At 40.6% G+C, this 15,340-nt stretch overlaps 1 protein-coding gene across 4 annotated transcripts in view; it reads left to right on the forward strand.

Moving 5' to 3' along the window:
* The window catches only part of MTDH (metadherin), an 87,087-nt gene that overhangs the window by 59,782 nt on the left and 11,965 nt on the right, over positions 1 to 15,340 (forward strand). For all 4 annotated transcript variants that reach the window (XM_032760104.2, XM_058443693.1, XM_032760100.2 and 1 more), the window contains 2 exons: positions 3,313 to 3,437; positions 10,005 to 10,112. In XM_032760104.2, coding sequence (XP_032615995.1) covers positions 3,313 to 3,437; positions 10,005 to 10,112 — 233 coding nt within the window. The remainder of the gene's footprint in view (positions 1 to 3,312; positions 3,438 to 10,004; positions 10,113 to 15,340) is intronic.

A 15,340-nucleotide genomic window follows, 5' to 3' on the forward strand; every position in this document is an offset into this window, starting at 1 on the left:
CCTGGGCAATAGAGCGAGACCCTGTTATAAAAAATACTTTTACTAATCATTTTACTCCATTTTTATTTTTCACCTCCACCTCCCACCACATGTGTTAAGAAAATGGGTGACATGTTGGTATATTGCCCACTCAATTGCCTAAACTTTTTTCTGCTTAATAGTTTCTTTTCTGGCAAGAAGTCTTAGAGACATGGCTTATGGACGGCAATTTTCAAAATCTGGGTTTCTTACCTGTGAGATATAAGCAAAGCCAATGATAGCTTGGTATGTGACCCTCCTAAAAGTATTATTAATGAATGCTTGGTATAAGATGAGTAGTTGCTTCCAGACATCTACTAGATTGAATCGAAGTATATCTTACATATGAAGTATATCTTACTGAGAGGTTCATCAGAATTGTGAGAAATAAACTTTTAACTATACATGCCTTATAGATTAGAAACTGGTTTTAACATCATCAGTGATAATAAAAACAGTAGCTACCATTTATTGAGTACTTACTGCATTGCCATGAATTGCTTTACATGTATCTCATATAATCCTCTCAGCAATCCTATAAAGTTGACAATAGAGCCCATTAAGAAACTTGACCAAAATCATCTTGTTATTAAGTGGTAGAACAATATTCAAATGTACATTTGTTTGACGTGAAGACCCATGCTCTTCGCCTCTGTGCTACTATGTAATACTGACTCCAGATACTTGCTCATGGTGGTAAATTTAGAAATACAGGAAGGAACTTCCTTTTTGTAACACATTTCACACTTGTAATCACCTTTTCCATGTTTTTCCTCCACTAGACTATAAATTCTTATGTTGTCTCTCCCTGTCCTCCACTAGCTTAGCTCTTCTCTGTTTCCACAGCCCCCATGGCAGAATCTATCACTCTGTATTTAGTAGTTTGTTAAGCTTACCTATCTTCACCCCTGAATAGACAGACTACAAGCTGCACATGCAGAGGGATTCTATTTTACTTATTTTTGTATCTCTAGTACCTACCTAGCTCAAGTTCTAGCACATAGTAAGTGCTTAATAAGGATTGGATAGATGTAATTTCACTATTAAAATATATTTATTATTCCAACCTGGGCAATATAGTGACTCCCCTTCTCTACAAAAAAATTTTAAAATTAGCCAAGCATGGTGGCACATGGCTGTGGTCCCAGCTGCTCAGGAGGCTGAGGCAGGAGGATCACTTGAGCCCCAGGAGGTTAAGGCTGAAGTGAACTATGATTATACCACTACACTCCAGCCTGGGTGACAGAATAAGACCCTGTCTCTTAAACTAAGAAAATATATATATATTTTATATATATATATAATGTTTTATTTTCTTCTGTCTCTTCCTCATATAAATTTGAGATCATACTGTGTAGACAATTTTGTCTATGATTTTTTTTTTCTGTGAGCATTTTCCCAGATTGTTATATATTCTTCCAAAACCTAGATTTTAAAACTTTCATAAGAATGTATTATACCTCCCTGTTAAACAAAAACAATAATAGAGTTCACCTGGAAAAATAAGACTAGCAGAAAGTAAATAGGATTACTAAATAAGAGTAATGCAAACAAATTTGTCCTTCTAGATACAAAAATGTGTTGCAGAGTTATGTATAGCACTGTCCCAGGAATAGATCAGTGGAATAGAATAGAAATTCCAGAAACAGACTGAAGTGCATATAAAAGAATTGAGTAAGTCCGGGCACGGTGGCTCACGCCTGTAATCCCAACACTTTGGGAGACTGAGGCAGGTGGATCAAGAGGTCAGGAGTTTGAGACCAGCCTGACCAACGTGGTGAAACCTTGTTTCTACTAAAAATACAAAAATTAGCTGGGTGTGGTGGTGTGCACCTGTAATCCCAGCTACTTGGGAGGCTGAGGCAGGAGAATTGCTCGAACGCGGGAGGCGGAGGTTGCAGTGAGCCGAGATCGTGCCACTGCACTCCAGCCTGGGTGACAGAGTGAGACTCCATCTCAAAAAAAAAAAAAAAAAAAGAATTGAGCATTGCTGGGCGTGGTGGCTCATGCCTATAATCCCAGCACTTTGGGAGGCCGAGTCAGGCAGATCACGAGGTCAAGAGTTCGAGACCAACCTGGCCAACATTGTGAAACCCCTGTTTCTACTAAGAATACAAAAATGAGCCAGGTGTGGTGGCGCATGCCTGTAATCCCAGCTACTTGGGAGGCTGAAGCAGGAGAATCACTTGAACCCAGGAGGTGGAGGTTCCAGGTAGCCGAGATCATGCCACTGCACTCCAGCCTTGGGCGACAGAGCAAGACTCCATCTTGGGGAAAAATAAAGAAAGAATTGAGTGTTTGATAAGAGTAGCATTAGGTATTAGTGGGAAATGATTGGACTTTTCATTTAAGCATTGTTGGGACAACTTGTTAACCATTTGGAAATAAAGCCTAACCTTTGTCATTTTAAGCCATTGTAAATGAAACCTGACTGTAAGTAGATTTACAGGAACATATATAGGAGTCTATGATGTGCAGAGAGAGAAGGGAATAATTAACTTAGAGAGCTACTTATTTAATCTGGTTAAAGGCAAAGACTGGTTTTTCCTTTTAGAATAAGTCATTGATAGCTTCCTCAAGGAGTTAAAAATTCAGTGCCTCCTATAGTGAAATAAAGGGATCTAGAAGTCTAGAATAAAATGTGTTTTTGATAATAAATGATGATTGAATCCCTGAAACTTATTCAAATGCTTTTGAAATGATTGGATAAAAAGCACATTGAATGATCTGAAAAATATAAGAAAGTACAGGTTAAGTATTTTAAAAGGGGGAGAAAAATAAGAGGTTGAATATTGTCATGACTTGGTGAATTTGAAGAAACTAATTTTGAAAAGCTCATAAGGATAGGAGAGGTGTAGTATAAAATGACAGATAGGGATTATAACTTTGGTACTACTGTTAAGAATTGATTCCAATCCCTAGACAATAAATCAATTACAAAAATATTGTAATAATCGGGGGAGAAAACAACCAGGTCCTAGACCAAGTTAAAAATGGATAGAGAAAAGAAATTCAGAAGACTGATAACAAAGGAAGCAGAGAGAGTGGAATGAAATGGCTAATAAATTTTCTGGAATTTCTTAGAAATTCCATTTAACCATATGATATGCTTAGCAGAAATTGAATAAAGATTGTTACCTTCATGTTATTTTTTTTTCTGGCTCTTAAAATGTGCTTGGGAGACAGAACAATAACTTAAAATTACAGCTTAGTTGAACATAAGGAATTTTTAGTTTTTGCCTTTTAATTTATGGCAAAAATGATAGACGCCTAATTCACACTGTTAAATTTTAGATGGTCTGTCTTCTGCTGATCCCAACTCTGATTGGAATGCACCAGCAGAAGAGTGGGGCAATTGGGTAGACGAAGAAAGAGCTTCACTTCTAAAGTCCCAGGAACCAATTCCTGATGATCAAAAGGTGAGTATAAGAGATTCCTGGGTGTTTATTTGTTAATGAAAGAGACAGGCTGGGCACGGTGGCTCATGCCTATAATCCCAGCACTTTGGGAGGTGCTGTGGGAGGATTGTTTGAGCCCAGGAGTTCAAGGCCAGCCTGGGCAACATAGCGAGACCCCATCTCTATTTATTAAAAATAAAATAAAGCAACTGAAGGAGAATTCTGGATCACAGAGGCTGACACAATTGAGAGGGGCAGGGAGGCAACAATCAACAGCATCAGAAACAGCAAACCCAAGTTTGGATAGGACTGGAGGAGAGATAGTGGATAATAGCAACACGTGGTATCAGGAATGGTTTTGCTAGGGTTGGGGGTTTGTATTTTAATGATAGGGGAGATTTTGGTATAGGGTTAGCAGTCTTTTTTTTTCTTTCTTTTGGAGACAGATTCTTGTTCTGCTGCCCAGGCTGGAGTGCAGTGGCATGATCTCAGCTCACTGCAACCTCTACCTCCTGTGTTCAAGCAGTTTTCCTACCTCAGACTCCCGAGTAGCTGGGATTACAAATTAGCCTGCCACTATGCCCGGCTAATTTTTGTATATTTAGTAGAGACGGGGTTTCACCATGTTGGCAAAGCTGGTCTCCAACTCCTGACCTCAGGTGATCCGCTCGCCTCAGCCTCCCAAAGTGCTGGGATTACAGGCATAAGCCACCACACCTGGCCTTTTTTTTTTTTTGAGATGGTGTCCTCAAACTCCTGGCCTGAAGTGACCCTCCTGCCTCAGCCTCTCAAAGTGCTGGGATTACATGTGTAAGCCACCGTGTCTGGCCTGCACAGTCTTTATTAAAAAGCCATACATTCTGATGCAGCTAGTCAATTATATAGCAAGTAGCCATAGATGATATGGAAATGAATTTTATTTGTAGGAACTAATGCTGAGCTGTATTTGTAATTTGCCAACCCCTGTTTTAGCATGTCTGTCAATACAAAGGGAAAGGATCCAGAATAAAGTAAAAAGTTAAACATAGGCTGGGCACAGTGGCATGCACCTGGTAGTCCCAGCTATTCAGGAGGCTGAGGCAGGAGGATTGTTTGAACATAGCAAGACCCCATCTCTTAAAAAAAAAAAAAAAGAGAGTTAAATGAGAGGGAAGATTTGACTGATAGAGTAAGCTGCCAGAAGAGGATCAGGAAGCCTTTAATAAGTGGATGGATTGGTCTTTATTTTTTTTTTCTTTTTGAGATGCAGTTTTGCTCTGTCACCCAGGCTGGAGTTCGGTGATGCAATCTCAGCTCACTGCAGTCTCCACCTCCCGAGTTCAAGCAATTTTCGTGCCTCAGCCTCCCGAGTAGCTGGGATTACAGGCACCCGCCACCATGCCCAGCTAATTTTTGTACTTTTAGTAGAGATGGGGTTTCACCATGTTGGTCAGGCTGGTTTTGAACTCCTGACCTCAAGTGATCCACCCGCCTCATCCTCCCAAAGTGCTGGGATTACAGGCATGAGCCACCATGCTAGGCCTTTTTTTTTTTTTGAGATGGAGTTTCGCCCTGTCTCCCAGGCTGGAGTGCAGTGGCACGATCTCGGCTCTCTGCAACCTCCACCTCCCAGGTTCAAGTGATTCTCCCACCTCAGCCTCCTGAGTAGCTGGGATTACAGGCATGCATCACCACGCCTAGCTAATTTTTGTATTTTTAGTAGAGATGGGTTTTTGCCATGTTAGCCAGGCTGGTCTCAAACTCCTGACCTCAAGTGATCTGCCCACCCCCGCCTCCCAAAGTGCTGGGATTACAGGCGTGAGCCACTGCCCCAGCCAGGATTGGTCTTTAAAACAGGATATAGGCCGGGCACGGTGGCTCCCACTGCGCGAGGCCAAGGTGGGTGGATTACAAGGTCAGGAGTTCAAGACCAGCCTGGCCAAGATGGGGAAATCCCATCTCTGCTAAAAATACAAAAATTAGCTGGGCATGGTGGCGGGCACCTGTAATCCCATCTACTCGTGAGGCTAACTGAGGCAAAGAATTGCTTGAACCCGAGAGGCAGAGGTTACAGTGAGCCAAGGTTGCGCCACTGCACTCCAGCCTGGACGACAGAGTGAGACTCTATCTCAAAAAAAAAAAAAAAAAAAAAAAACCCACATATAATACTAATGGTAGAAGGAGGGGTAAATAAATGTAGAGGAGGACAGTTAACAGGCAATGTGAAGGTCAACAGCAGGGAAAGGGGTTTTAGATTGGACCTACAAAAAGGCTTTTTAGTACAATATCTTAATATATAATACCTTAATACATAGTGATCATTCAGATGTTTGTTGGACATTTAACACAATAGAACCCAGGAATGGAGTAAAGACTTTATCATACATCATAGGAATTCTTTTTCTGAATATATTCAGAGATTACCTTTTACATTTCTAAGAAAAAGTGAGCTGTCATCAAAATGTTCATCAGTTGGGGAATGGAAAGATGTGATATGTTTATACAATGGCATATTAGAAGTTAAAAATGAACTAAAGCTACATTATTAGCATTATGAATGGAATCTCAACATGCTGAATGATGAGCAAGTTATAAAAAGATAGAATATGTCATTTATGTAACTTTTTATATGTGGATACAAATAAATTTATAGAAAAATTGATTGGATAGACACAGAAGTTGTTCACAATTTTGGTTACCATTAGGAAGGTAGTGTGAAAATGGGATTGGGAAGCGGTATAAAGGAATTTGAAATTTATCAGTAATGTCCTTTTTATTTAAAGATTTAAAATACGTTTATCAAAATCTCAACTCTTTCATGGGAGTTAAAAGTTGTAGAGTTGATTTCAGCATCTTCCCATTAACAAAAATAGTATTTTGCCATGGGGAACTACATTTCTTGTATGGTTGGATTATAATGAAGTGATGAGCTGACTAAAGAAAGTCCTTGTGACCTGAGTATCATTCATGGCACGTATCTGTTCATATGGCATTTTAATCATTACGAGACCTTGAAACAGCTTGTGGTGAAAACTTCTAGGGATGTTTCTCCACAACTGGTAGCCAGCCAGCCTAGACTGAAAATCTCTTAGCTAAGTTTGTGCCAGATTTTGTTTTGTTTTTCCATCTACTTATAATTTCTGTAAGCTATTTGGTAGTTCGTGAGACCACCAAAATCATTATAATGACTATAGTGCTGAGCAGAGAAATAGCGGTTACTTAGACTCATCTCTTCCTGTAAAGATAGTCTAGGAATCTAGGTTGTCATTTGTGAGAATAAACAAAAAGCATTTTTCCATAGAAAGTTAAACTACAGTGCTTACTTCAGCAGCACATACACTAAAATTGAGGCCAGGCATGCTGGCTCACATTTGTAATCCCAGTACTTTGGGAGGCCGAGGTGGGCGGATCACCCACCCAAGGTTGGGAGTTTGAGACCAGCCTGGCCAACATGGTGAAACCCCGTCTCTACTAAAAATACAAAAAAAAAAAAATTAGCTGGACGTGGCAGTGTGTGCCTGTAATCCCAGCTACTCGGGAGGCGGAGGCACAAGACTCGCTTGAGCTGGGAGGCAGAGGTTGCAGTGAGCCACTTCACCCCAGCCTGGGCAACAGAGTGAGACTATCTCAAAAAAAAAAAAAAAAAAAAAAGAGATAAGGCTGGGCACAGTGGCTCATGCCTGTAATCCCAGCACTTTGGGAGGCCGAGGTGAGTGGATCACCTGAGGTCAGGAGTTCGAGACCAGCCTGACCAAAAGGTGAAACCCCCATCTCTACTAAAAATAGAAAAATTAGCCGGGCATGGTGGTGGCGCACCTATAATCCTAGCTACTTGGGAGACTGAGGCAGGGGAATTGCTTGAACCTGGGAGGTGGAGGTTGCAGTGAGCCAAGATGGCACCATTGCACTCCAGTCTGGGCAACAGAGCAAGACTCCAAAAAAATAAATAGATAGATAAGATACAGAGAAGATTGGCATGGCCTCTGCATCATTATGAATACTAACATAACAGTGCTAACTTGATAGGTATTTTTTTGTCCTGCAGAATGCTATTTTCAATGACTTGACCTCTCAAATTCAATTTTTTAAATTAAACCTTTTATTTTGAGATAATTGTAGATTCAAATGCAGTTATAAGAAATAATATAGCCAGGCACGGTGGCTCATGAGCGCCTGTAATCCCAGCACTTTGGGAGACCAAGGTAGGAGGATCACTTGAGCCCACGTGTTTGAGACTAGCCTGTACAACATAGCAAGACCCTATCTCTAATAAAAAAAAAAAGAAAGAAAGAAAGAAAAATCAGCCTGTAGTCCCAGCTCCTCAGGTGGCTAAGGCAAGAGAATCAGGAGGTCAAGGCTGTGCAGTGAGCCTTGATTGCACCACTGTACTCCAGCCTGGGCAACAGAGCAAGACCCTGTCTTGAAAACAACAAAACAAACAAAACCAGGCAGGAATGAAACAGTGATCCCCTGTACCCCTTTTACCCAGTTTTCCCCAGTGATAACATGTTAAAAAACCATAATACTGTACAGTAGCACAGTAGCCATCCCCACCACTCCCCACCTCCACTTATACACAGGATACATTCCAGGACTCCAGTGGATGCCTGAAACCACAGATAGTGTCAAACCCTAGGTATACTATGCTTTTTCCTATACATACCTCTGATAAAGTTTAATTTGTAAATTAGTAAAGGATTAACAACAGTAATCATAAAACAGTTATAAAATTTACTGTAATAAAAGTTACGTGAATGTGGTCTCTCTCACTTTCTATGTCTTTCAAAGTACTTTAATATCAGACTGAGGTTGACCGCAGGTAACTGAAACTGCAGAAAGCAAAACTGCAGATAAGGGGGAACTACCTTTTCACAACTGGCGTGTTTGCATTGATGCAATCAAGATACGGAACATTTATCATTTCAAGAATGTTTTATTAATGGAATTATAATATATATATATAACCTTTTGCTATGGTTTTTTGTTTGTTCATTTGATTGAAATGGAGTCTTGCTCTGTTACCCAGGCTGGAGTGCAGTGGCATGATCTCGGCTCACTGTAACCTCCGCCTCCCAGGTTCAAGCAATTCTCCCATCTCAGCCTCCCAAGTAGCTGGGATTACAGGCGCATGCCACCAGGCCCAGCTGATTTTTTTATTTTTAGTAGAGACGGGGTTTCACCATAGTGGTCAGGCTGCTCTCGAACTCCTGACCTTAGGGGATCCACCCACCTTGGCCTCCAAAGTGCTGGGATTACAGGCTTCAGCCACTGCTCCTGGCCTTGGTATGTTTTGTTTTTTTTTTTCACTCCGCATAATTCTCTGGAGATTCATCCAGGTTGTTGTATGTGTCAGTAGTTGTACCTTTTTACTGCTGAGTGATATTCCATGGTCTGGATGTACCTCAGTTTCTTTGACCATTTACCTATTGAAGGACATTTGTGTCCTTTCCAGTTTGGGACTATTATGAATAAAGCTGCTAAATATGTAGGTTTTCAGAAGTCTCTGTCTAAACATAAGTTTTCATTTCTCTATGATAAATGCCCATATGTACAATCGCTGGGTGTTATGATAGTCGCATATTTTAGTATTCTAAGAAACTGGTTTTTCTGTATCCTCACCTAAATTTGCAGTTGTCACTGTTTTTTTATTTTAGAAGTTCTGATAGGTGTATAGTGATAACTCATTGTGGTTTTAATATGCATTTCCCTTATAGCAAATGGAGTTGAGCTTTTTTCCATGGTTTCTTTGGCATCTGTGTATGTTCTTGGGTGAAATGTCTGTTCATGTCTTTTGCATATTTTCTGAGGGGATTTTTTAAAAAAACTTGAGTGTTCCTTATATTGTATGGATACTAGTTCCATGGATGGAACCATATGGCTTGCAAATACATTCCCCCATTGTATAGCTTGTTATTTCATTCTCTTAACAGGGTCAAATAAATTTTAACACAAATTGCACTACATTTGAACTTAAAATAAAATAGAATTACCTATTCAGTGAGTTTGTATTTTTTTATTTATTTTTTATTTATTTATTTTTTTTTTTTGAGAAGGAGTCTCACTCTGTTGCCCAGGCTGGAGTGCAGTGGAGTGATTTCGGCTCACCACTGCAGGCTCCGCCTCCTGAGTTCACGCCATTCTCCTGCCTTAGCCTCCCAAGTAGCTGGGACTACAGGCGCCCGCCATCACGCCCGGCTAATTTTTTTGTATTTTTAGTAGAGATGGGGTTTCACCGTGTTAGCCAGGATGGTGTTGATCTCCTGACCTCGTGATCCGCCCACCTCGGCCTCCCAAAGTGCTGGGATTACAGGCATGAACCACCATGCCCAGCCTTAGTGAGTTTTTAAAACACTGAAGTTTACACAGCTCTCTACTTATATTGTAGTGAGTGATGGGTGACATACACACACTGAGAGAATGAGGTTCCATGTATTTTGTTATTTTTTAAATATGTAGTTCTTGATCTGTTTTATTACTTATTACTAGTTTTTATTTAGATTTTGGGAAATGAAGACTGTACCTAATGAATGAAATTATTTCAGAATAATTTTCTAAATAATGGACACATAACCATTTGGTTCTCTTTAATATTTTTGCTTTTAACCTAAGGTCTCAGATGATGATAAAGAAAAGGGAGAGGGAGCTCTTCCAACTGGGAAATCCAAAAAGAAAAAAAAGAAAAAGAAGAAGCAAGGTGAAGATAACTCTACTGCACAGGTAAAATGTTAGAACAACAAGCATTCATTAAGCGTCTCTGGCTTAAAATGTGAAAAGATTATGTACAGATGCTAAAAATATATAGAGATAAAAGACAGTATGAGACATCATTTATTTGAAAAGTCATAGACTGTTTTACATATCATCATATTGTAATAAAAATGTTATTGCTCAAAAAATTCATGTTAAAGGTGTTGCTAAACTCAAAAATAAGTAAAATTCCAAATTATTCATGCATTTTTAAATTATATAATAGTGAAATGGGAAAAGAGACACAGTATTTTACACATACAAAAATTCCTTTTGAGTAACTGGAAGGTAACATTTAGCACACATAGAAAAACCACGTGTATAACAAGTGGAGTCGGGGGGAAGGGGGAGGGACAGCATTAGGAGATATACCTAATGCTAAATGACGAGTTAATGGGTGCAGCAAACCAACATGGCACATGGATACATATGTAACAAACCTGTACATTGTGCACATGTACCCTAAAACTTAAAGTATAATAATAAAATAAAATAAAAATAAAAAAATAAAATGAGAAGAAAAATAAAAAATAAAAAAAAAAAACAAGTGGAGTCTTTCACTTGACTTTGAGTTTGCTGGTTATTTCACTTAGAAGTATCCTTTCCTGCTTTTTTGGCATCTACCCAACAGACATTTTCTCTTTCCATCACTCATACATTTTCTTTTTCTTTTTCTTTGATCTCTCCTATCTGGGGGAAAAAAGTAAATTACAATAAAAATGAAGTCAGACATGAAATTTTAAGCTGGGCACAATGGCTCATGCCTGTAATCCCAGCACATTGGAAGGCTAAGGCGGGAGGATCACTTCAGTCCAGGAGCTTGAGACCAGCCTGGGCAACATGGCAAAACCCTGCCTCTACAAAAATTAGCCAGGCACGGTGGCATACACTTGTAGCCCCAGCCGGGAAGCTGAGATGAGAGGATCACTTGCGCCCGGGAGGCAGAACTTGCAGTGAGCCAAAAATCACACTACTGTACTCCAGCCTGGGTCACAGAACAAGACCCTGTCTAAAAAAAAAAAAAAAAAAGATATTTTAATTTCAGATGTATCAGATTATTAGAAACATGCATAGGTTTTTTTAAAGCACTAATACTGTTACATTATAACTTCTTAAAATATTTGTATTCCTTACTATAACTATGTAATTAATTATTTAAATGTAGGAGGCAGGGAACCGCAACTTCTAGGGATAGCCCACATAGTAATTTTTCCTACTTATTGTTCTATTTGTTTATCTTTTTTTTTTTTTTTTTTTTGAGTCAGAGTCTTGTTCTGTTGCCCAGGCTGGAGTGCAGTAGTGCAGTCTCAGCTCATTGCAGCCTCTGCCTCCCGGGTTCAAGCAATTCTCCTGCCTCAGCTTCCCACGTAGCTAGGATTACAGGCATGTGCCACCACGCCTGGCTAATTTTTGTATTTTTAGTAGAGACAGGCTTTCGCCATGTTAGCCAGGCTGGTCTCAAGTGATCTGGCCTCAAGTGATCAGCCCAACTCAGCCTCCCAAAGTGCTGGGATTACAGGCGTGAACCACCACGCCCAGCCTTATTTATTTATTTTTGAGACAGAGTCTCACTCTGTCACCCCGGCTGGAGTGCAGTGGCACAGTCTCACCTCACTGTAACCTCCCTCTAAGTGATTCTCCTGCCTCAGCCTTCCAAGTAGCTGGGATTACAGGCATGAGCCACCACACCCAGCTAATTTTTGCATTTTTAGTAGAGAGAGGATTTCACGATGTTGGCCAGGCTGGTCTCAAGTGATCTGGCCTCAAGTGATCTTCCCACCTCAGCCTCCCAAAGTGCTGAGATTACAGGTGTGAGCCACCACGCCCAGCCACTTACTGTTTTTGAAAGAAGTTTCTACATGGCCTTTTAAGGAAATATGTATTCAGTTATTTTTTATTGTGGGAAGCACAAACCCTCATAAATGATACAAGCTTATTACCAATACTTGCTTGCTTTTTCAGTAGTAAAAATGAATGGGCATTAAGGTTGTAACATAGTGGATATGAACAAACTAACACTATATAATAGGTATGCTTTTCTTGTTAGCTGGAGCTGGCAGATGAGAAATGTTACATCTATCCTTTGTTAGTAATACTACCTGAAAACCATTTTAGCTAAGTTTTTCTTGAATTTCTTTGACTTAAGAGTATTTACTAATAATAATTTTGTGGATTGTGGATTAGTTGAGCTCCTTTTAAAAGAAATTTTGTAGGATAGATCTATCCTGAAATGTTTAATGTATTGGCAAAGGTCATTAATGGGAATGTTTCTTTGGTATTCTGGTTATCCTTTTTAAACTGTTCACTGTGTTTTTAAAAATATGAGTAAGTGTTCTAGGTTTAGAGTCAGATCTATATTCTAAATCTTGTTCTGTCATTTTTTTTTTTACCTTGCACAAGTTACATAACTGCATAGGTTGTTTTGAGAATTCGATATCCATGAAGTTCTATGCTGAGTACATAGCACATATATCCTATTAATAAAAGGTTATTGCTGGGCGCGGTGGCTCACGCCTATAATCCCAGCACTTTGGGAGGCCAAGGCGGGTGGATCACCTGAGGTCGGGAGTTCGAGACCAACCTGACCAACATGGAGAAACCCCGTCTCTACTAAAAATACAGCATTAACTGGGCGTGGTTGCATGCACCTGTAATCCCAGCTACTCGGGAGGCTGAGGCAGGAGAATCACTTGAACCCGGGAGGCGGAGGTTGCAGTGAGCCAAGATCACGCCATTGCACTCCAGCCTGGGCAACAAGAGTGAAACTCCATCTTAAAAAAAAAAAAAAAAAAAAGTTAGGCCGGGTGCGGTGGCTCACACCTGTAATCTCAGCACTTTGGGAGGCCGAGGCGGGTGGATCACAAGGTCAAGAGTTTGAGACCATCCTGGCCAACATGGTGAAACCCTGTCTCTACTGAAAATACAAAAATTAGCCACACGTGGTAGCTGGCGCCTGTAGTGCCAGCTACTTGTGAAGCTGAGGCAGGAGAATCGCAGGTTGCAGTGAGCCGAGATTGTGCCACTACACTCCAGCCTGGACAACAGAGTGAGACTCTGTCTCAAAAAAAAATTCTATTGTTTTTTCTCTTTTTGTTTTGTTTTGTTTGTTTTTTGAGACATTCCACTCTGTTGTCAGGCTGGAATGCAGTGGCTGCATCACAGCTCAGTGCAGCCTCGACCTCCTGGGCTCAAGGGATCCTCCTGCTTCAGCCTCCTAAGTAACTGGGACTACAGTTTTTTTATTTTTTTGTAGAGACAGAGTTTCCCTATGTTACCCAGGCTATCCCAAACTCCTGGGCTCAAACAGTCCTCCTGCTTTGGCTCCCAAAGTGCTGGGATTACAGATGGAAGCTACCGCACCAAACCCAAAGTCCTTTTTGGTGTTCGTGTGTGGCTGATGGGGTCTTTCACTGTTGAGTTCAACTTGGGATGGAAATAAATTGATGTCTTCTGACTTTGTGAGATTGCAAAACTTTGAAAAACTTTGTAAGATTACAGACTTCACACACATACTTCCAAAGCTACCTGCTCAGCCTAAATATATAGAAAATTTTGACTATCTAAACCCACTACTATACTGAATAACTATCATAAAATGGAACATCAGTGTCAGAAGAACATTAAGATCATCTTATCCATTTGTTAAAAAGAACGGCCATTTTATATGGATGCGTTTGCCAAAGAAAAATACAGTAACCCTTCTATTTAATATATTCTAGTTCATGTTTATATATAATTTACTAAGCATATAATGTGCTCTAGAATTATTTTGCTGAAACTTCGTAAAAGTTTAAAAATCTAAGAATGGAAATCTTGCTGCCCTGATGTCCTGTGGTGTTTGGCATGTGCCCTCCTGTCTCCTGACTAATCAGAGTGGCATGAGGCCCACACCACCCAAACCTTTCACTTTCCAAAGAGTTAGCTGTCCTCCACCCTGTACCATGGTGTCCTAGCCTGTCTGCATTTGTTAGTGGTGATATTCTTTATGTATAATAAATTTTTATACCCCCAAAAAAAATGGAAATCTTAAAGCTTTTATGAGTTCTTAGAAATTATTAGGGCAAATTTTACTTTACAGTTGAGGAAACAGGCTTAGGGAAACTAAGTGACTTGTCCCTGAGATTGTTTGTTTGTTTGTTTGTTTTTGAGACAAGGTCTCACTCTGTCACCCATCCCAAGTGACTTGTCCCTGAGATTGTTTGTTTTTGAGACAAGGTCTCACTCTGTCACCCAGGCTGGAGTGCAGTGGCGCGATCTTGGCTCACTGCAACCTTCACCTCCCAGGTGCAAGCAATTATCATGCATCAGCCTCCCAAGTAGCTGGGATTACAGGCGTGTACTATCATTACCAGATAATTTTTGCGTTTTTAGTAGAAACAGGGTTTCACCATGTTGGCCAGACTGGTCTTGAACTCCTGACCTCAAGTGATCTGCCCACCTCGGCCTCCCAAAGTGCTGGGATTAGAGGCATGAGCCACCGTGCCCGGCCTAATTTTTGTATTTTTAGTAGAGATAGGGTTTCACCATGTTGCCCAGGCTGGAGTGCAGTGGCAAGATCTCGTCTCACTGCAACCTCCGCCTCCCAGGTTCAAGTAATTCTCATGCCTCAGCCTCCCAAATAGCTGGGATTACAGGCATGCGCCACCACACCCAGCTAATTTTTGTATTTTTATTAGAGACAGGGTTTCACCATGTTGGCCAGGCTGGTCTCGAACTCGTGACCTCAGGTGATCTGCCTGCCTCAGCCTCCCAAAGTGCTGGGATTACAGGCGTGAGCCGCTGCACCCAGCTGTCCCTGAGATTTTGTAGCTAGACTGTGGCATGGCCAAAATTGGAATTTTCTGTCCATGCCCTTTCTACTATGTAAGCTTAATTTATCTAGAAAATTAACTTATGTATAAACATTTTATTCCTTGAAGTTGTTAAGTGTTTTTTGTGGGTTTGTGTTGTTGTTGTTGTTGTTGTTGTTGTTGTTGTTGTTGTTGTTTTGAGACAGAGTTTTCCTCTGTTGCCCAGGCTGGAGTGCCAATGGTGCAATCTCGGCTCACTGCAACTTTCACCTCCCAGGCTCAAGCAATTCTCATACCTCCTCCTGAGTAGCTGGGATTAAAGGCATGTACCACCATGCCTGGCTAATTTTTGTAGTTTTTTAGTCTTGGGGGTTTTTTTGAGACAGAGTCACCCAGCCTGGAGTACAT

Source organism: Hylobates moloch, unplaced genomic scaffold (genome assembly GCF_009828535.3).
Source record: "Hylobates moloch isolate HMO894 unplaced genomic scaffold, HMol_V3 SCAFFOLD_9, whole genome shotgun sequence".
Taxonomy (NCBI): Eukaryota; Metazoa; Chordata; class Mammalia; order Primates; family Hylobatidae; genus Hylobates; species Hylobates moloch.